A 19,480-nucleotide genomic window follows, 5' to 3' on the forward strand; every position below is an offset into this window, starting at 1 on the left:
GCCTGTGGCCCTTTGCTCCTGAGAGGGCATGGATTTCCTCATGGATTCCCCATTCCATCTGCATTTGTTTTGTGACAAACTTCTATTAATGGCAGAAACCAGGGTGTGAGATCTGCCCTCAAACTGCTCGTGGGGAGGCAAGTTTCACACACACTGCTGGGTCAAAGCAGTAGGGCCCTTGCACACAAATGCACCTGGGAGGGTTGTGCACCCCCAGAGCCTGTGGGCTCTGTAGCAGTGCAGAGTATCTCAGGAGACCTCCAGCAGAGAAGGGCTGTTTATTTCGTGGAGGCCACACAGGGGAATGAGCTGCAGGGCTGGAGCTGTAGCAGGGCTGGTGCAGCTGGGAGGGGTGCATGGCTTGGGGCTGAGGGGAGTGTGCTCCCTGCAGGAGGGGGGATCTGGGAGAGGCTTGGAAACAGCATTGAAAAGATGTTTGATCTTCTTCGTGTTGGGTGAGTTGAACTTCTGGAGCTGGTTAAAGCCCGCCCTGACACTGTGGACTTGTTTGTGTTTGTGGATGAAGCATCAGGTGTTGTCTGAGAGTCCAAGCTCAGCCTCCTGGGCCAAGGAGGAGCGGGGTGAATCTTCCTCTTGCTGCTTTTCCAGCTGTTTGGGGGATAAACATAACCCTGAAGAGGGGGATTGCCAGGGCAGCTTTCCCTGACTCCACAGTGAAATTCTGCTCTCCACCCCTGCAGGGAGCAGTGCACCTTGGCTGGGTGGGCCTGGCATGGAAAGGATGGGTTTGACATGCTTGTACCAGGCCCTGACCTGCAGAGCTGTGTCAGTCCAGCTGTGCTGCTGTAAGGGCTTCGCTCCCTCCCCTGGGCAGTTCCAGCTCTCCTGCCCCATCTGCAGAGGGAGGTCCATGAGAAACCAGAAGATGAGAACACTTAGGAAGGCCATGCCATGCCCACAGGGCACGTCTTGCAGGTTTTTTTCCTGCTTACTGCTTTCCTGCCCTGCTATAACCATTTAGAGCTGACTTTTCCAAAGCAGAGGGCACTGGGGCACCTCTCTGTAGCTGATGGTCAGTGGGAAGCGAGGGCTTCGGTCCTTCAGGGGCTGTTGAGAAGCACTGAAGGCCCCTTGGGAAAGGAGACTTTGGTGTTGGGGTTTTGCTCAGCTGGCTTTGCAGAGTTATTCTTCAGGCTCTCAGTAGTGTCCTCCAGCCGTGTGGCTGCTGGGGTGGTATTTGAGCAGTCCTGGCTTCCTCTGGCCTTGAGCCTTTGTGCAGATCCAGCTCCACTGTCAGGAAGCCAGGAGAGAGTAAATAGCTTCCCTTGGCAAGCACTCCAAAGAGAGACTGGAGGGGGAATAACCTTCTCCTGAGGAGGAGCATCCCTCAGGTTGAGCAAAACTGGGCTAATGACGCGAGTCTGTTAAAGGAAGGTAAAATACAGGTTGTATAAGCTCTTGGAGAGCTGCTGTTGCCAGACTCCATATCTTAGACTTAGGGAAATTACAACCTTTATGATTTTTATCCTCTCTTAGTGCTTGTTATGATTAGAGTTAAGAAAGTTGGCTTTCACAAAGTTGTTGATTAGTTGTTGAAATAAAGTTGGTAATTAGTGAGTAAAGAGGGTTGTTAATTAGGTTGTTGAATGTTTCTGCAGTTGAACAGTTGTACGTTGATCAGATTAAATTGTTGCAACTTATCAAGGTTAAAAGTTATTAGTTAATGTGTTCACTGTTAATAAAATCATTAGAGATAGTGGTACAAAATGGAGGACAGGGGAATGTTCCAGAGCCCCCATAAGATAATCATAAAAGGAGGGCCTCAACCCTTATCTACATAAGGGTGGAAATGAAGGACTCTTTACTGGATGTTCCCCGGTCCAGTCAGAAGACCCCAGACAACAGCCAGAGGACAACGAGCCAACAAATGGACTCTAGACAACAGCGAGCCCATCATGATGCTCTGGTTGGGTGGGGAAAGGGGCGGCCGGGAGGCAGAGACTGGAGGATAAAATGTGTTGCCCAAGGCTGTAAGTGAGCCTGTGATCTGTTCTGCCCTGGCTCGAGCTTGCAGCACTGCACCCCTTTGTCTTGTGTGAGGCAAATAGCTGCAAGTGGTCTCTTATTGTATTTTAATTTAGTTTTGGTTAATAAATTTGTTTTAAAGCTCAATCCTGAGCCCGTTTTTAGCAGTTCTCCTGTTTCCTGCACCTCACAGCAGAGCAGGTCCATGGTTTCTATCCTAAGTTCGTGTTTGGCTTGTCCTACAGGCTGGCAAACGCTCACGCTGGAGGATTGAACCCAGTAAAGGAGTGGTCCCCCCTAAGTCTGAGGTGTCTCTGATTGTCACAGCAAACCTGGATGACACAGAGAAATTCCAGGACAAGGTGAAGGTGTTCATTGAGAACAGCTATATGGACATCATCCCTGTCCAGGCTGTGGGCACCGGCACCACAATTGTCACTGACAAACCTTTTGCTCCAGCGCTCAACTTTAAGCCCCGCTTCAGGTAGGAGACTCTCAGCTTCCACTTCTCCTGTGGGTTCAGCAAGGAACAATTTTTCCATAGTCTTTCAGGCTGGATCTTCTTCAATACTCAAGGTCCCAGGCCTGTTTCCCTTTAGAAACATGTCATCTGAGAGTCATCAGATATCCTGGAAAGCCACAGAAATGGAAAAGCTGGAAGACCTGACTGTGGCTGAAGCTTTGAGCTTGGGCAGCCTTTTGGGCAGAGGTTTTATTGCAGAGTGTGCAGTCAGGGAATGCCATCAGGGTGCTGAAGCTGAGTGATCACAGAGAAATAGCAGCTCCCTTGACATCTTCCACCTCTGCTTCTCCTCTAGCTTCACTCCCTGCTGTTACCAGTTCAAAATGACAAACAAAGGACGACGCATCCATCGGCTGTACTGGACCACAGAAGGTTTCCACATCTTTTGGTGGAATACTCGTCCCCCCGCCCTCGGTGGCACCAAGAGTAAAAATGCTTCGCAGACCCCCAGAGCTGGCAGCCCCGTGTTTAAGCTGCGACCGCTGCAGATGGACCTGAGGCCAGGCCAGACTGTGGAGATGGTGCTCGAAGGCTGCTCCAGCACTGCTCAGGTGAGGTCCCTGCCAAGGGCTGAGCCTTCCCTATCAGATCCCCTCCACAGGGGCTTCTTCTGTGGCCCCTTGACATTTGCCTGGGAAAAGGAGCAAGTGACTTCAAGAAACTGTTTTAAGGCCACAAGTTTCCATGGCAGCACCAGTTGCTTTCCTTGCTGGCCACCATCAGTTGCTAAGGCTTTTTTGTTTCCATAGCTACCAAAACCCAGTGCTGATCCCAAAATCCAGGCTGACAGAAATACTGCTCCTTTGGAGCAAACAGGAGGTTATCAGTGTTGTGTGTTGGGGCAGAAAGGAAGGCCAGGGAAAGTAAGTTACACTTAAGACTAGAAGCCCAGGCAGGAAGTAAATTAAACAAATCCCAAGTGCTTTACTCAGGAGAAGCAAGGAGCAAAACAAAAGCTCTGTGAAGGGTGGGAGCATCTGGGAGCAGCTTTCCTTTTCCTCTGAAGACAAACATGGGCAGAGGGCTGGTCTAGCCCTGAGTCCTAGAGGGGGAAAACTCAGTGTGCCAGCTCTAATGATCAGTGTGATGTCCATCCATGTGGGAAACTGTTCCCAGGGATCATTAGAATTGACAAATTGACTTTTGTCAATATTTCCATAACCGCTCACCCCAGTCTCTCAGCCAGCCCTGGTGTCCCAAGGGCAGCCAGGTTTTGCAGCACCCTTGGAGAGCAGCTCAGGGGGAGATTTTAACAGAGTCTTGGGGTGTTCTCCTCTCTGTGCCTTTCTTCCCAGGGGAAGAGCAACTCTGCAGAGAAAATGCCAGCTAACCCTGGTGTGCATTCCCTGGCTCTAGGACCACTGGGCACAGATATTTAGAAGAAATAGGTGGCAGCACAGAAAGAAAAGAGGGCTGTTGAGGAGAGCAGAGACTAATTACAATCACTAATAATAAGTGACAGGAATAGGGCCCATGGGTGGGTGGCAAGCCAATGTGGGGTGTTTGGCCTGCCAGCACCCACTGGATGACAAGTGACTCTTGCATGCAGGAGGTGAAGGAGCGGCTGCTGTGTCACGCTTTGGTGGGGAAAGAGAAAGCAAAGAAAAAGATAATGCAAGTGAATGTCACCTGCGAGTTCATTTGCCCTGTTGTGCAAATGTCTTCCAGAGCAATCACTTTCCGTGTGGAGAAGGTAAGTTTCTGGATTGCATCTTGGCATTTAAAGATATAACTGTTAAATTGGCTGGAAGTAAATAGAGATGTATGCACTTCTGGGGTTGAAAAATGTGAAATGCATCAGAAGGGGAAGGAGGTCTATGGCTACTTGAGGTTGTTTTCCCTTGTCTCCTGTTTCTGTAGAAACCCACTGATGTCCTGACGCTGCAGTACAAGCCTCTGTCTTTAAAAAACATCTGCTCCCTTCCACTCAGCATTGTACTGGACTTGGAGCAGCCGTTCCTAATCTGTGATGTGAACCAGCAGCCCCTCCCTGCAGACTCCAAGGTGGGCATCTGTGGGCTCATTCTGTGGGGTTTGAAGAGGAGAGATGTGGTGTTGAGAGGTCTGTTGAGAGGTCCTCGAGAAGTTTATTCTGTAGTGTCAGCAGTGGATTGGCCTGAGCTGCATCAGCAGAGCTGCTGAAAGAAGCAAAATCTTACCTGAATTGGTAACATCCATGCTGGCTCTAAGACACGAGGAGAAGGGAGCAGGAAAGCAGATCGGGGCAAGCCATGCAGTAAAGGTGTCTCCTGGAAAGCATCCCAGCTCTCCAGCAGCCATCCCCTTGTATTATTGCTGCTGAGCACAGAAATGTGAGCCTGACAGGATCTCGGGCCAGAGCGTGGTGCCTGCAGTCAGACCCCCACTGTAAAGAAATGAGGGTGAACTGAGAAGCCCAGGCTGGGGTCACACTTCGAACATTTACTGTTTCCTGCTGTCAGACTGGGACTTGATCACGAAGGTGATTAATGTTCTTCATCTCCTTGCAGCCCATGGTGCTGGATGTAGGGGAGGAACTTCATTTCTGCATCCAGTTTAACCCAGCTTATGAGAACGATTTGAACAGCCGGGTAGCAGAGAGGGCTCTCAGGGTGTCCTTCATGGAGCATCCTCATGAGGAGCACATCGCTGTTCTGGGAGAAGTCCACTTCCCAAATCTCCGTCTCCAGGCCAAGGCCCTGGACTTTGGCTGTGTCATGAATGACACTAAACAAGTGCTGTACACGGAGATGACCAACTGCAGCCCACTTCCTGCCCTGTACCACTGGTCATTCCAGACAGACAGCCAGGTGAACACCATAAGGTAGGTGCACCTTTGCCCTCTGCTTAAAGCTCTTCTTCCTGGTGTCCTGTTTGTACTTTGCAAAGACCAAGGCTGTTTGCCTGGGGTTTGACAAAGTGTTCTTGAATTTCCCTTGTGGAAATAACACTGCCCAGCCATGATCAGGCTGGAAGCTCAGAGAATAGGTGATCTCCACCAGTTTGACACCAGACTGGAAACAATGTCCTCCAGCTAAACTGGGCTTGTAAGACATTCCCAACACTTTTCACGTAGCCTGTAACCTGGAGTCCTGATTTATTTCTGGAGCTACAAAGCCATGCTTAGGCACTTGGACAAGCGGATCTATGTGACCTCTTTTCCCTCCTTGCCAACCTGATTTGTGGTGCTTTCCTACAAAGCACCTACACAGAACATGGTGCTGCTGTTCCAATCTCTTACTGCTGCTTTGCTGTATGCCCCATAGTAGTTTCCCCTGGGAAGTAAAGCTGCTTTCTCTGTGGCTGAGGCAAAGACCACCTTTAACACCTGTTAAACCACACTCACCTTCCCAGAGCAGCTCTTTGGTGTTTGACAGAGATCAGCAGGGTCTGCAGCTTTAGGAACAGCTGCATCTGCTGGGGGGAGCACACATCTGAACACACCTGGAAGCAGGGCCATCCAGGGCTGGGCTGTGCTTCCCAAGCCCAAGAGCAATCCTGCACTCATACTGGGGCACATCTATAAATACATTTCTGGCAGTTCCTCCTGCTGTGACCTCTCTGCAGAGTGCAGAAGTCTGGGCTGGGCACTTTTCATGACAGCAGCAAATGGTTTTTCCATAATGCCCCAGAAACCAAGCAAAGTTAACCACTGGGCACTGAAGTGCTGCTGTTACCAAGAACGGAGCTCATCCAGAAACAGCTTCCTTTAGGGAATTGGGATCTAGCTCAAAGGGAATGACCTCAATAGCTCTGAGGAGAGTTGTGTTTGACTGTGTGGGGAACACTTGCAGCCTGGCACGGTGTCAGGCAGGCACGGCTTGAGTGTATCCCCAGCGTGGCATTAGAAACACAAGCAGAGCACCTGCTGTGATTTAAAGCAGGGAATGTGACCTGAGTTACCTGGGAGTGTTGGAAAATAATAACTTCCCCCTAACCCTCCCAACAATGTTGGGGAAACACTCCACATAAACACCTGGGAGAGCTGCAGAGCTTCTGGCGTTGGCCTTGAGGGGGACGAGGAAGGGTTGGCACTTTCAGACGGGTGCCAGGGGGGCTGTGCTGGCTCATCACTAGCCAGATCTGCCCCTTTGTGCTTCAGTCACACTTTTTTGCAGTTTCTCTCTTTTCCTTTCCTGCTTTTTGCCTCCCCATGAGGTCTTCATCTCTGTTCTCTGTAGTTCCTCACTGCAAGCAGTTACCATCTGCAAGCCCAGCATCATCCCTGGGCTGTGCTGAGCATGGACCTGCTCCAGTCTGCTTTGGCAGTGGCTGTTACTGAGCTCACCACACCAGCACCCAGCCAGGGGCCACATCCCGATGAGGAGCTGCTCTTTCAGGCGTCCCTCTCTCCCGCTACAGGGCCATGATCATAGTTATGTTATTTTCCAGGTTCCTCCCGTCACCACCTACATTCAAACCCCAGTCATCAAAGAAGGAGCAAGTGTTTCCAAGGAGACACTCCAAGACTGAAGGTGTGGAGGAGCCAACCAAAGCCCCGGAAGCAATGCAGGATCCTGCTTGGGAGAATCCTGCCCAGCAGCCAGCAGATGCAGAGGACTCCCTGGAAGCAGAGGTAGATTTTCTTGCACATCTACCACTTGCATTGCCTCCCCAGCTTGCCACCAAAAAATCACGCTCGTGCTGACCTCCCTTTTTGCTGCCCTGCTGTCCTGTGCCCTGAGAGTGGGCTGGGCAGCAGGGCCAGTGGCTGGACATGAGGTGTGTGGGGAGGGAGAAAGAGGATAGTTTTGCTTGGAGAAGCTCACTCAGATCCTGCAGACCTATGCTGAGTTTGGGATTTTTTTGGCTTATTTTCTTTACGATGTCAAATGAGGTCTTTATCTGCATCATGAGAAGACTTCCAGCTTCCTTCGTGTGTCAAGCTGTGACGAGCCCTGATCTCCATGTACCCGCTTCCCAAGCCAGCTCGAGCGCTCACACCTCTGCCTTCACCCGACAGCTGCTATTGCAGTGACAGCCCCAGAGCTGTCTTTTATAGAGCAAGACCTTGCAAAGTGACTGTCTCTTCCTCCAAGCAAGGAAAAAGGCCTTTGCTCTGCCAACTTGCCTGGTGAACATCAGCACTCTGGAGTGGAAAGTGGGTCCTTGTTCTGCATCATGTGGAACAGAGGCTGCTCATGGGGAAAAACGACGAAAGGAAGCAGAACAGTTTCTCAAAGTGTCAATGTTGGCATTAAGTTTAAGGAGAGGGGTTGTACCTGCTCACACACAACACCGTTCTGAATCAGGAGAAACAAAGCCCTATAGATGCAATGAATAGTGTGGCTGAATGTTTTCAGATAGAAGCGTAAAATCATCTTTATTTCCTGGTTGTTGTCATGTATGCACAAGTAAACCAGGGAAATTCAAGTGGTCATCCTAGAATCCTGGAATGGTTTGGCTTGGAAGAGACCTTCAGAAACTGTGTAGTTCCAGCCCTCCCTGCCTGAGTGCTGGGGGCACCCAGTTCCCTTGTGCAAGTTTGATGTAGGAAGTGTAGATGGAACCCAGGTCTCATCTGTAGGTGGGCTTGGACCCACACTCGACTGCTGGCATGGACATTTTCACACTTGATTTGTGCCCAGGTCCCTTCTCAGCCGCTCCTGGTGTGGTGAGGTGGTGGAGCCTGCAGCAGAGTGATCTTGCTCAGACCAGCCAGCTGCTCACTGCAGCCCGTGGTGCTTGTTTTCCAGGAGCTGTCATCCACTGCTGTGGAGCCTCAGAAGCTGGTGAGGATGAGGGGATTGAGTCAATTCACAGCAGTGGAGCACCTCAACTTGGGAATACAGGAGGTAAGTGGGAATCTGTCTCACTTCCATGTTTCCAATGTGGAAAGCGGTTGTGTAGCCCCCACTCCCACTGGTGGCCCTCAGCATAGCCCACAGAGGGGCCTCGCATCCCTCCAAGCCCATCACAAAGCTCTGCTGAAGCAGCTGGTCACTGGAGAGGCCATGTGGGACATCTTGTAGGGCTGCCCCAGGACATTCCCTGTGCAGCACCTGTGGAAGGCATTGCTCCCATTTACCTCATCAGGTGGTTGACAGGAAAGTTTGATAGGAACTTTTGCTGTAGCAGCTTGAGAAAGCAGCACATAGATCAGAGAGAGAGGGAAAAGCCTCAGAAGTCAGATGAGCTGGGCTAGAGTCCTTCCCCCAGCTCCACGGGGCTCCCGCCTCCGAGTCTCCTGTTTTTCTGAAGGCAGCGAGAAGTGTTTCTAAAGGCAAATTCTGCAGCAGAGAGAATTTCTTGCTGCCGGGAAACACTCCAGTTTACTTTAATGTAGTGATACAAATTGATAAGTGATGATGGGAGAAGACTTTCCCCATGGTCCCTCCACTGGTCAGTGGCATGGACACAGGATGAGAACTGGGTGATTCTGGCTGTGTTTGGGGAGTAGGCCCCTCCAGAGCTGACTGTACTTTACTCCAAGCCACAGCTGCTCTTCTGCATGCATTTCCACACTCAGCACCTCCATCTCTCCTCCCCTCCCTCCAGGTTTTCAATGTCCAGCCACTGTGGGGTGTGCTGCCGCCGGGCCAGAGCGAGCTGGTCACCTTCAGCTTCTTTGGCCACGCCAACATCGTCGCCCGTGTCACGGCGCTCTGCCACGTGGAGGGGGGCCCCACCTACGAGGTGGCACTGGCCGGGGCGGCTTCATGCCCCAGCTACCAGCTGGACATGGAGGAGATCGACTGGGGGCTGCAGGTACTGCACACTTCTCCTGGCACAGCTCCTTGGCTTGGAATCACAGCCAGCGGGTTCCTGCCCACCTCGATGCCAGGCTCTGTCCCCTTCTCAGCTCCTCTGTTGGCTCTGGGGCTTAGAATACAGCCTTTGAGGGATATGTCCAGCATCCAAGCTGGTTTAAAACGGCCATCTCCATCCCTCCCCTCCCCCCCGGCCGAGGGACATAACACCCTCCTCTTCAAGGCACCTAACACTGCCTCCTGGGGAAGGCAGGGCCCCAGTGAAGATGTCCAGAGGGGTGTGTCCCTGAGACATCCCTCCACTGCTCTGCTCCTAAAGCTTGAGCTTCAAGGAAATGCTCTTGTCTAATGCTCTCTTAATCCACAAAATAATCCAGGGAGGAAGTTGGGCTTTCAGTCACTGTAGCTGAAGAGAATGTCCCAGAATAATCCCCACTTTACTTCTTTTCAGTTAAAAGCCCACAGATACTTCCAGCTGCTGGCCCTGTCTGTGTTGCCCTATGTGTCTCTCTTGTCACCAATATTTCTTGCCAATATTTGCATGCAGGTGCCTTTTCTTCTGGAATGCCTCAGTGCCACCTCCTTTGTTTCCCCTGGCTGGGGTTGGTGACCCCTCAGAGTGCAGAGGACCTGTGTCCTCTGGTTCATTTATTACTGGCCCTCGCATGGTTTTACCACCCCTCTGTAGCTGCATTGTTGCATTGTGGCTGTTTGCTTTCAACCCCATGGAAGAGGAAGGAGCTTCCCAGCATCAGGCCTTTATCTATAACTTCCCACTCCTCTATCCTCTCTCCAGGTATTTAACCAAGTCCTCAAAGCAGAGGTCACCCTGCGGAACACCGGGGTGGTTGAATTCACCTATGTGGTGCCAAACAGCAGCACCGGCACTGCAGCAAACCCTCTGCCTGGTGTGCCCGTGGTCGTGCCCACCACAGTGAGTAGCACAAGTATTTGGCTCTGGCCTTGTATCAGGTAGCCCAGGAGAGGGTTAAAGGAAAAAAAGCAGGAAAAAGAAGGAAAAAAAGCGGGGGGGTGGGGGGGGGGGGTGGGGAAACACCAAACCCAGCCCTGAGAGATAGGGCTGTGAGCAATTGCTGCTGGGGGCAGAGAGGTCAAGTAAGTGCTCACCTAAGGGACTCCCCCATGGCCTTGGCTGGCAGGTACCACTGGCCAGAGGCACGAGTGCTGGGCTCTCTGGCTGATACTGGAGTTGGGTGCTGCTGACTTTACTGAGGGTCACCTTATTCCTTGTCCCTGCCTCCCCACTGCCAGCACTAAGCAGCATTTACATAATCCTTGCTTGGGCCTGAAAATGCTTTGCCAGAAATTGTCACAGCCTCTGTACTGGTTCCTCCCTCCTCCAGCTTTGCTTCTCTGCAGCAGCTTTGTGGGGCAGTGAGGGGGCCAGGGAGGAGTGGGGCTGAAAGACCAAGGAGAAGAGTTTGCAGCATCCCACCATCCTAGCTTCTCAGTCCTGCCTGGATGTCTCGGAGCTTTGGCAGCATTCCTGTCTTTGGCCCTCTTTGGAGTGGGCAGAGGAAGCCTAATGGCTTTCTCACTGTTTCATGCCTGTCTCGTCCAAGGGATGACACGCTGGTGCCCTCTTCCTGCGAGCACCCGCAGACACAGCTCTGCGTGGGCCCCGCACTCAGTTGCTGGAGCAGCATCCAGGTGCTGGCACCTTGGCTGGGCTCCTTTTGGCTGCAGCCGTGTTGTGTGCCGGAGGAACTCGGGAGAGCGAGTGGCAGGGTTTGTCCTGCTCAGCTGCTTCTCCCTGCAGTGCCAACAGGAATGGGGAGCCGAGGGCCCCGCCCAGTGTACTGGGGTGAGCCAAGGAAAGCTGCAGCTGCGTCCTGTCACCCAGAGCCGTGTTTTCCTTCAGCCTCGCTGGTGTGAGCCCAGCCTGGGGCTTGGACAGCATTTCTGGAAGCCCAAAGAGGAGGATGGCCCTTCCTGCCATCACTCTCATCCCCAGATCCCATCCTAGTCTCTGCTCCTGCATTTCCAGAGACGTATGTCTGCAAGAAGCCATGGGTCAGGATGCGCTTGGTGGAACTGCAGGGGCAGAAGGTGTTTTTGTTGGGATCAATAATAAGGGGTCAGGCCCTTCGACACCAGCCTGGAATTGCTGATGTGCTGTGACAGGGCCTGCTGGCCCTCCTGAGAGTGCAGGTGCTTCACTCCTCTTCCACAGAGCCTGGCAAAAGAGCTTTTATTTATTGAGCATGGCCCTTGCTGGCAGAGGGCAAATGCCGTGAGCAGCAGAGCTGTGTTCACATCAGGCTGTGCTGGGGCTGCAGCCTTTCGAGCCCTCAGGAGGACACACTGCACCCCAGGGTTGGAGGTGCAAGCTTTTGGGCACAAGGAAGTTAGAAAGTGATGTGGTCTGGTATTTTCTTCTAGATAAGAACCTGTCTTCTAAGCCTGTCTGTCCCCTGATCCATCCCCATCAAACCTTCTTTGATGCATTCCCTTTCTCCTCTCCCGTCCCTTGCAGGGTTCCATTGCGCCTGGCAAAGAGCAAGTGTTGAAAGTCTATTACCTGCCAGGAAGGCCAAGAGTCTTCTGCACGACTTTCCAGGTTCAAGTGGGTTGTCTGGAACCAGCAGAAATCCGCCTGAAAGGAGAGGGGGCCTTCCCTGTGATTACCATGGACCTACCCTGGATGTTGAAAGGTCAGCACTGCCTGTCTTCTTCCAGGAAGATCCCCTGTTTTTTCCTGTACCATAGCGCATTGGGCAGCTCACACCCATGTCCACCAAGTCTGGAGGTTGCAGGGCTGCCAGACCAACACTTGACCTCTCTGGTTGCTTCCTGAGTCTTGAGCAGTTGAGCCCATTTGGGCTTTCTCCCAGGAACCATCCTGCAGATCTTGCCAGCATATTGTTGGAGGCCTGGAAAGATGATGGCTAGGCAGAAAAGCTCAGGGAAGCTGTAAGAGAGGCTGGCAGGGCTTTTGGCAGGGTTGGATTTGCTTGACATTGCAGGGGATGAGATGCTCCTCTGTGAGGTGGAAGATAAGTGAGAGTGAACATGAGGACTCAGAGAGGAGCAGCAGCATCCACTTTTCATAGATGGCTTGAGGGGTTTGTTTCTGGGAGAGGCCAGTATTGGGGAAGTGGGACTTCCTATCTTAAATGGGATTGGCAATGTACCCACGCTTCTATTTGTGGATAATTTTTCCTTCAGGAAATAAAAAATATGAGAAGATACTGAAAGAGATAAGACACAACATGGAAATACCCATAAAGGGCAGCGAACCATCTATTCTGAGCCTGGAACAATGCACGGATGACTCTGATGCCAAGAAGGAGCAGTGTTCACTTTCTGTAGAGGACTCGGAGGAGGGTTTGTTTCTGGGAGAGGCCAGTGTTGGGGAAATGGAACTTCCCTACTTAAATGGGATTGGCAATGTGCCTAGTCTTCTATTTAAGGATAATTTTTTTTCTTCAGAAAGTGAAGAGATACTGCAAGAGGAAGAAGAAAACCTGAAGGAAGAAGGACAGAGAAGTGAATCATATTATCTGTGGTCATCTGCAGTCATGGAGTCGCCCATGGAGTCGTCCCGGAAGTCATCCAGGAAGTTGTCCATGAAATCATTGATGGAGCCATCCATGGAGTCATTTATGAAGTCATTCATGGAGCCACCCATGGAGTCCTCCCCAGAGTCATACAAGGATGAGTCTGGCACCATTGTAAGAACAGCTGCTCCCCCATTTGGCAGATGCCAACTTCCCCATGTCACTTGAGCCCCTTGCACCCCATAGTAGCTTTCTGGTGCCCTGCTGGCACTTGAGACCTCCCTGCCCATACCTGGCCACGACCATGTGTCTGCTCAGCATTGCCCCAGGGGCTGCCCCTCTGGTCATGATCCCTCATGGAGATGCACTAACTTCCCAGTTACCCCAGGGAGGGATCCTGAAGGCCATGCTCAAGGGATGGAAGGAGAAGCAGGTAATTTCTGGGAAGCTGGCTGTTCCCAACCCAAGCCCTGCAAGGTTTACAGCAGCAGCTTGACTGTGCCATGGGATTGTGTTGGCAGTGCTTTTTTCCAAACTGCTTTGGCACTGGCTGAGGGCAGGCAAGTATTTGGAGCTCTGGAAGGTTCTTGGCTTGTCTGTGTGTCTGGCCAGATCAGCTTTGCTAACAGTGGCTGGGCAGGCAAAGATGCTGGAGTTACTTCCCTGGAGATGAGGTCCTGGCTAAGAGAGCAGGCGGTGTCACAGACACTGAGCAGCCAGACAGGAGCACACCATCTCCCCTCTCAACAAGAGCAGGGTGGGATCCTTCTATCAGATGCAAACCGTGGGGAAGACCTTTGCTAACCATACACTGTCTTTTCTTTTGTCAGTGGGAGACTTGGATGCAGATGGAGATAGAGAAGAAGCTGATAGAGGATCGTGTTCTGGAGCTGGAGAGAGCTGTCGCCTCCTGTGGCCCGAACGACAGGGTCTTTAATAAGCAGATGCGCCAGAGTCTTGTCAAGTGAGTAGGGACTCCTGTCCCCACTTCCAGGTGCCCTGTGGGTAACACTCAGCAGTGCCCTCTGCTCCTGGGAGCTCCTTGTGTCTGCAGAGCTGGGATTAGCTGGGGACTTCAGAAAGGGTCTGGTCCTGCTGGCTGTGACATGCTCTCTGTGAGCAGCTGAGTGCCCTCCCTTCCCCACCATCATGCTGAACTTGGGACTGCTCAGCTTCCCACAAGTGTGGGGCTCTGTTCCTAGAGCTGTGGGGGTCCAGTGCAGACCATCAAGCCCTTACAGAGGCAGCACAGACACCGTCCCTGCTGACAACTCCAAGCTGCTATCTTGGTTCCAACTAACAGAGCACACTGAGCAAGAGGTCGACAAACCCTTGGAAACCCTAAGTCAGGTAGCTTGCATGCTGGTGAGGTGGCAGGTCTTACCTAGGTAATTTTCTCTGTGCTCCTTCATAATGCAGCACAGGCACAGGAGGTTCTACTTCAGGAAGAAGATGCTCTGCAAAACAGTTCATTCATGTGCTTTCCTGAGTTGGATTGCTCTGGGAAAGGACCTTCCTGTGAATTTTGCCAGTATTGATTATTACATTTATTGATGCTGCTTTGGTGGCAATGCTGGTTGCAGAGCAGGTAAATCTTGTACAGGCAAATCTTATTCCTAGGCCTCAAAGCAATTTCAGGCTCAGGCTGTACACCAGGCTAAGCAGTTTCACTGAGACCACTGGCGGCCCAGTGTCCTCACCTCTACTGGATTTTCATAGCAGGGGAGCTGTGACCAGTGTCCATTTTAAACTAATTTTATTTTCAGGTATCACTGGTAGCTAATAAAACCTAGGACCTGCACTCCCTGTGATTTCTCAGTCATTGCCAGGTGGTCAGGCCTTGAGTTTCATAAGCTTGAGTTGAATTTTTACAGCACTGAATCCAGAATTATCCACTTTATTTGTATCTTCCATCCACTTGAAGATGTAGCCAGGCTGTGGTTTAAGGACTGTCCTTACTCCTTCTTCCAGCATTGAGCTGTCAGAGTACATCCTGAGGATGGGCAAGGTCCCTCTCAATGAATCTGTAAGTCATACTGTGACCATCAGCAACCCCGGGCTGCTGCCAGTGTCCTTCCAGGCCGATGGAAGTGTCCTGCAGCACACAGGTAAGAGTGCTGGAGAGACTTCCTGTGGGCATGAAGAGGCTGTCTTGAGCAGATTAGCTTAAGCCACTAAACATGGGGCAGGGTTTTGAGTGTTTTCCTCCTGGGGCCCCTGCTGGGAGCTTCAGAGCCTGAACTCTCCTGGCCAGCCATGCCCAAGGACCTGGCCTGCCTGCAATTGCCTTAATGCTTCAGTGTAGGGGCCAGATGGGCTCATCACCCTGGTCACCTCTCAGCATCTTCTGCCCTTCGCTCCCATGAGCATCAAGCACAGAGTTTTTGGGCACTCTGTGAACTTGTGTTGCAAACTCGTGGGATCTGTTGTGATTTGGAAGTGCTTTGTTTAGAGTTCACACTGTCACAGCGCTTGTGTTAAGCCTTTATTGAGAAAATAGACTGTGATATCCTCTGGTGGATCAAAAGAGGCTTCCAAAAGAGGCCTTGAGGCAAGGCTGCACTTCCATCAAACAGTGGCTCACTGTGTCTAAGGGGAGCTCAGGTGTCTCCCCTAAGTTGTTGTCACAGAAACAGCACAGCATGGGGGGATCTTAATTGGAAATTCTCCTTTGTAGAGCTCTGTGCAACCTTCACTGAGGTGCCTAATGAAGGAATTGCTGGTGCTCCTCAGCTGATCTGTTTTGGTTTTACCATCCAAGGTGGACCTTGGATGCTGGCTGTGAAAGCCCTTTGTCTTTGAGTGGTGGGTGACAAGGGAAAAACAGCAGAAGCATCTCCAGAAATGCAGAAGGGTCTTTCCCAGAGATGCCAGCCAGGACACCTGTATGACCTTAACGTGCTTGTGACACATTTCCTCTTGCTTGTGTATCTCAGCTGCTTTATTTTCATCCGTTCAAGGTTTCAGCGTGGACCTGGACCACGTGCAGGGCCTGACATACTGCCACTCCCACAAATTTGAAGTGCACTTTAATAGTGCCAACCTCCCACTGGGAGAAGTGGATGTGCTCCTGCCCATCAAGGTACCACAGCTTTTTGGGCTAGCACAGTAGCAGATGTCACCTGGACTCCCAGCTGAATCCTCTGTCCTTCTCTAGGTAGCAGGAGGCTGCACAGTTCACATCCATTTCTATGCCACTGTGATTGACACCTTCTCCACCAAATGCAAATTACCCAGAAAGAGACAGAAGAGCAATGGCAGCAAGATCTTGAGGAGCTCCAAAAGGTCTTTTGACTTTTCTTTGTTAAGGTGATGATACAGTTGGGGTCTCTCGGTTTCAGCAGAAGCCAAGGACTCTTAGTGCACCCAAAAATCAAATCCTGTGGCTCCTACTCAAAGATGCTTTGGTTGGAGAGCTTTGGTTGCTGCCCCAGGGATGAGGAATGCTCACTTCAGCAATAACATCCTTGCATCAATCAGTTGCACGATTTTTCCAGTCGGGAAAGGGAGGTGTTTACAGTGGCCTGGCAGAGAGCTGTATTGCTGAGCAGAGAAAAGGGGTTTTGCTCACAGGCTGGTGTCCAACATCTCTCCAGGGCCTCTTCAGCTGAGGGGGTTCCCCAGCATCATGCTGGGTCTGGGAGGGTTGTTCCTACTTGGGAAACTGGAGGAGCAGTAGCTGTGCTCCCTCTCAAAGCTGCCTTTACTTGTGGCCACCCCACCCTCCATACTTTGAGCTCTCAGATAGATACTGCCATAATCAGGTGATAAGATTTCTGAGCCACTTTCTGAACTTGGAGAGCTTGTGGTGTGTTCTCTCTTGTGACTGAGAGAGAGATTTGTATTTAAGTGTTTATACCTATAAAGTAAATAGAGTATTCAGAGTCAGTAAAGGGTCAAGCACCAGCCAACTCTTCTTCACTTGCTGTGTAGATAGCAGGAAGGGCAACTGAACTGGTGACCTTCCTGATTTCCAAATGGCCTTATTTAGGGTAGCCCTCATTTACTTTCCTCAGTGGTGTATGAGTCCATGAAGCATTTTCCTCGTGTTCTGGAATACAAAGGTTAAGCAGGAAAAATTGTTATTTTTTTAAAAAACTTTGCCTATTTTCATACCTGTGTGATTGAAATGACATGGTTTCTTCTCCAGTGGTACTGCCAACCTTGCAAGTTCATCTGAGGATAAAGAACCTGAATCTTCCATATATTCCTCAAAAGACAAACCTTGAAAAGTTCAGTCCTGAAGTTCTTTCTGAAACTGGTAATGTCTTTATGAAGAAGTTTTCTTACACTAAGCCAGTGAATGCTTTTACATGTGATCACATGGAATTTCACTTACTCTGAAGGACTCAATGAATGAAGAAGCTTAACTGAGTGATAAGAACCTGGAGGACTGGCATCAGCACCCCTCATTTACCAATAAAGCAGAGAAAATAATGTCAAATGCAAAGAAATCCATGAACGCTGAGCTCTGTACCCAGGCATGGTGCAAATTTCATGAGATCCTGTGCAGTTTTTCTCTTCTCCCCAAAGAAGCTCTTCAGGACGGAGAACTGAATTCTGTCCACCTCTGTGAAGCACCTGGAGCTTTTATAGCCAGCCTTAACCACTACTTGAAGTCCCACCATGTCCCTTGCCATTGGAATTGGGTAGCTAATACTCTAAACCCGTATCATGAAGCCAATGACACCCTTATGATGATCATGGATGACCGTCTGATAGCAAATACGTTACCGTGGTGGTACTTTGGCCCAGATAACACTGGGGATTGTGGCAGACTCGTAGAGAGAAGATTCATGGTCAGGTGTGAGATGGATGACACTGATTATGTGGATAATTATGACTAAACTTGTTGCTAATACAGTATCTAGCTATTGTCAATGCAGTATAAAATATAAGCAGGTCTAAAGGGTTTTAATATAAGCAGGTTTGGCTAGAAATGTAGAGGTTTAGAGTCTTTGGCACTGCAGAACTCACACTGACAAAGTAACAAAGCACCTCTGGAGCCACTTCAGGATTTTATCTCCAGATGTGACTGGATCTTAGTTGGATCTGCACTCAGAGGCACCAGGAAGCCTGGTGGGGCATGCAAGGAGCTCAAGTGGCACAGGGGGAGGGTGGCACATGCCTTTCCACACTTGCTCCTTGCCAGGCACAATGGAACCCTGCAGGGGATGGGAGAAGAGGGAGGGAATGAACCAAAGAAGCTTTGATGGGGGATGGCTCAGGGGACAGACAGGCTGAGAAGACAGGTTCTCATCTAGAAGAAAACATCAGCCCACATCACCTTCGAACTTCCTTGTGCCCAAAAGCTCGAGCCTCTGAGCCCAGGGTGCAGCGAGTCCTCCTGAGGACTCACAAGCCCCAGCACAGCCTGCTGTGAGCACAGCTCTGCTGCTAACAGGACTTGCCCTCTGCCAGCAAGAGCCATGTTGAGCAAATAAAAGCTCTTTTGCCAGATGCTTTGTAAAAAAATCTCATTTGACTATATTATTTGCCTTGTTTTTATAAGATTACACAACATTTTACTTGGCATAGTTGGCAGGATGCCAAAAGGGTTTTGGGGAGTCAGGGCTGTGCCCCTTCTCCTTTAGGGATAGAATGGGTGAAGGAGAAGTGATTGGACCTGGAGGAGGTGATAGAGAGACGCAGCAGTGCCGCTGCGGCAGAAGAGGAGATGGTAAAGAGAGCGCGTGTGCCACCTTGGGAGCGTGCCTGGTACAGGCACAGGCACATTGCGATGATTCCAGAAGACTGGAAGTAGAGAAACAGCTAGAAACAGGTGTCATAAAACGACTAACAGGGAAGGAGAGCAAATATGTTTATTGGAATGAAGGATTAAAATAAAGCTGTCATCAAAAAAAAAAAAAAAAAAAAGATTATCCGCTTCTGGATGGTGACAGCAGCTGTGGATCCAGAGGGCAGGTATGGGGATATTTGGGGAGCTTCTGATGAAGTTCTGAAGGATTAGGGGAGTTAGAGGAAAGAAGCATGTGGCCCCTTATTTAAAAAGGTCTGTAGGTCCACGTGGCCAATATTGCCTCTACCACTGTACACCCAACCCCAGGGATGGGGCTGGAACTTGGTGCACTACAACCTAAACTTTTGTGTAGCCCAGGGGAAACAGAAACTGAGTGTTTGTGGAGAGTCTCTGTACTAAGGGGAGATCAGATCGTGGGAAGTGACAAAGAATTGTGTGGGTTTGGGGGTCCTGGAATGGGTTTGAGTGATGGGCCAGCAGGTGTGGTTTAGGTGAATTAAGAACCAGCAAAGGTGTCAGGGCAGTGGTCACAGTACCAAGGCTGCCAGAGTTCAGAAGTGTTTGGACAGTGCCCTCAGGTACATGGTGTGATTGTTGGGGCTGTCCTGTGCAGGGCCAGGAGCTGGACTCAATGATCCTTGTGGGTCCGTTCCAATGGAAGATAAACTCTGATAAAGGCAGACATTTTTCCTCATGCACACTTTCTCACATTTCCTGGTAAATTAAGGAAGTGAGCAACCACACCTCAGGGAATTAAGAGGTTAATTCTGTAGGAAGGCACCTTATTATGATAACAAAAAACCCTGTGCTGCTGCTCAGTGCAAACATTTTTCTTCTCTTTCAACCCTGCACCTTTCTGTATTCTAATCCAGCCTGTACCCTTGCAATATTTTTCTTCTACCAGTTTTGACTATTTTTGGTTGTCACATTTCTGTGTATTTTCAAATGTCAGCCCTAGAAGGGGACTTGAAGAATGTTTATTTTAAATTGCTTTTATGAT

The 19,480-nt window shown here is 50.5% G+C and overlaps 2 protein-coding genes across 2 annotated transcripts in view; both read left to right on the forward strand.

The window, feature by feature from the left end:
* Positions 1-5,238, forward strand: part of LOC125332327 (hydrocephalus-inducing protein homolog) — a gene marked incomplete at its 3' end in the record, with an annotated part of 21,483 nt that extends 16,245 nt beyond the window's left edge. Inside the window, exons 19-23 of the mRNA XM_048317093.1 lie at positions 2,232-2,470; positions 2,805-3,060; positions 4,059-4,202; positions 4,370-4,513; positions 4,999-5,238. Coding sequence (XP_048173050.1) covers positions 2,232-2,470; positions 2,805-3,060; positions 4,059-4,202; positions 4,370-4,513; positions 4,999-5,238 — 1,023 coding nt within the window. The remainder of the gene's footprint in view (positions 1-2,231; positions 2,471-2,804; positions 3,061-4,058; positions 4,203-4,369; positions 4,514-4,998) is intronic.
* LOC125332367 (hydrocephalus-inducing protein-like) lies at positions 5,233-18,204 on the forward strand. Its single transcript, XM_048317154.1, has 13 exons — positions 5,233-5,312; positions 6,881-7,064; positions 8,185-8,283; positions 8,987-9,196; positions 9,995-10,132; positions 11,696-11,873; positions 12,388-12,546; positions 12,652-12,893; positions 13,550-13,683; positions 14,691-14,827; positions 15,680-15,801; positions 15,877-16,004; positions 16,870-18,204. Exons 1-13 carry the CDS (start codon positions 5,239-5,241, stop codon positions 16,946-16,948), a joined length of 1,884 nt encoding a protein of 627 aa, XP_048173111.1. The 5' UTR covers positions 5,233-5,238; the 3' UTR covers positions 16,949-18,204.
* The last annotated feature ends 1,276 nt before the right edge of the window (positions 18,205-19,480 follow it).

Source organism: Corvus hawaiiensis, chromosome 12 (genome assembly GCF_020740725.1).
Source record: "Corvus hawaiiensis isolate bCorHaw1 chromosome 12, bCorHaw1.pri.cur, whole genome shotgun sequence".
NCBI classification, from domain to species: Eukaryota; Metazoa; Chordata; class Aves; order Passeriformes; family Corvidae; genus Corvus; species Corvus hawaiiensis.

Bases quoted from the DNA above. Each gene is read 5' to 3' on its own strand.
- LOC125332367 (XM_048317154.1), top strand. From the start codon at position 5,239: ATGACCAACTGCAGCCCACTTCCTGCCCTGTACCACTGGTCATTCCAG. The intron at 9,197-9,994 runs GTACTGCACACT...TCCTCTCTCCAG, and splicing joins AGATCGACTGGGGGCTGCAG to GTATTTAACCAAGTCCTCAA. The intron at 11,874-12,387 runs GTCAGCACTGCC...TTTTTCCTTCAG, and splicing joins CCTACCCTGGATGTTGAAAG to GAAATAAAAAATATGAGAAG.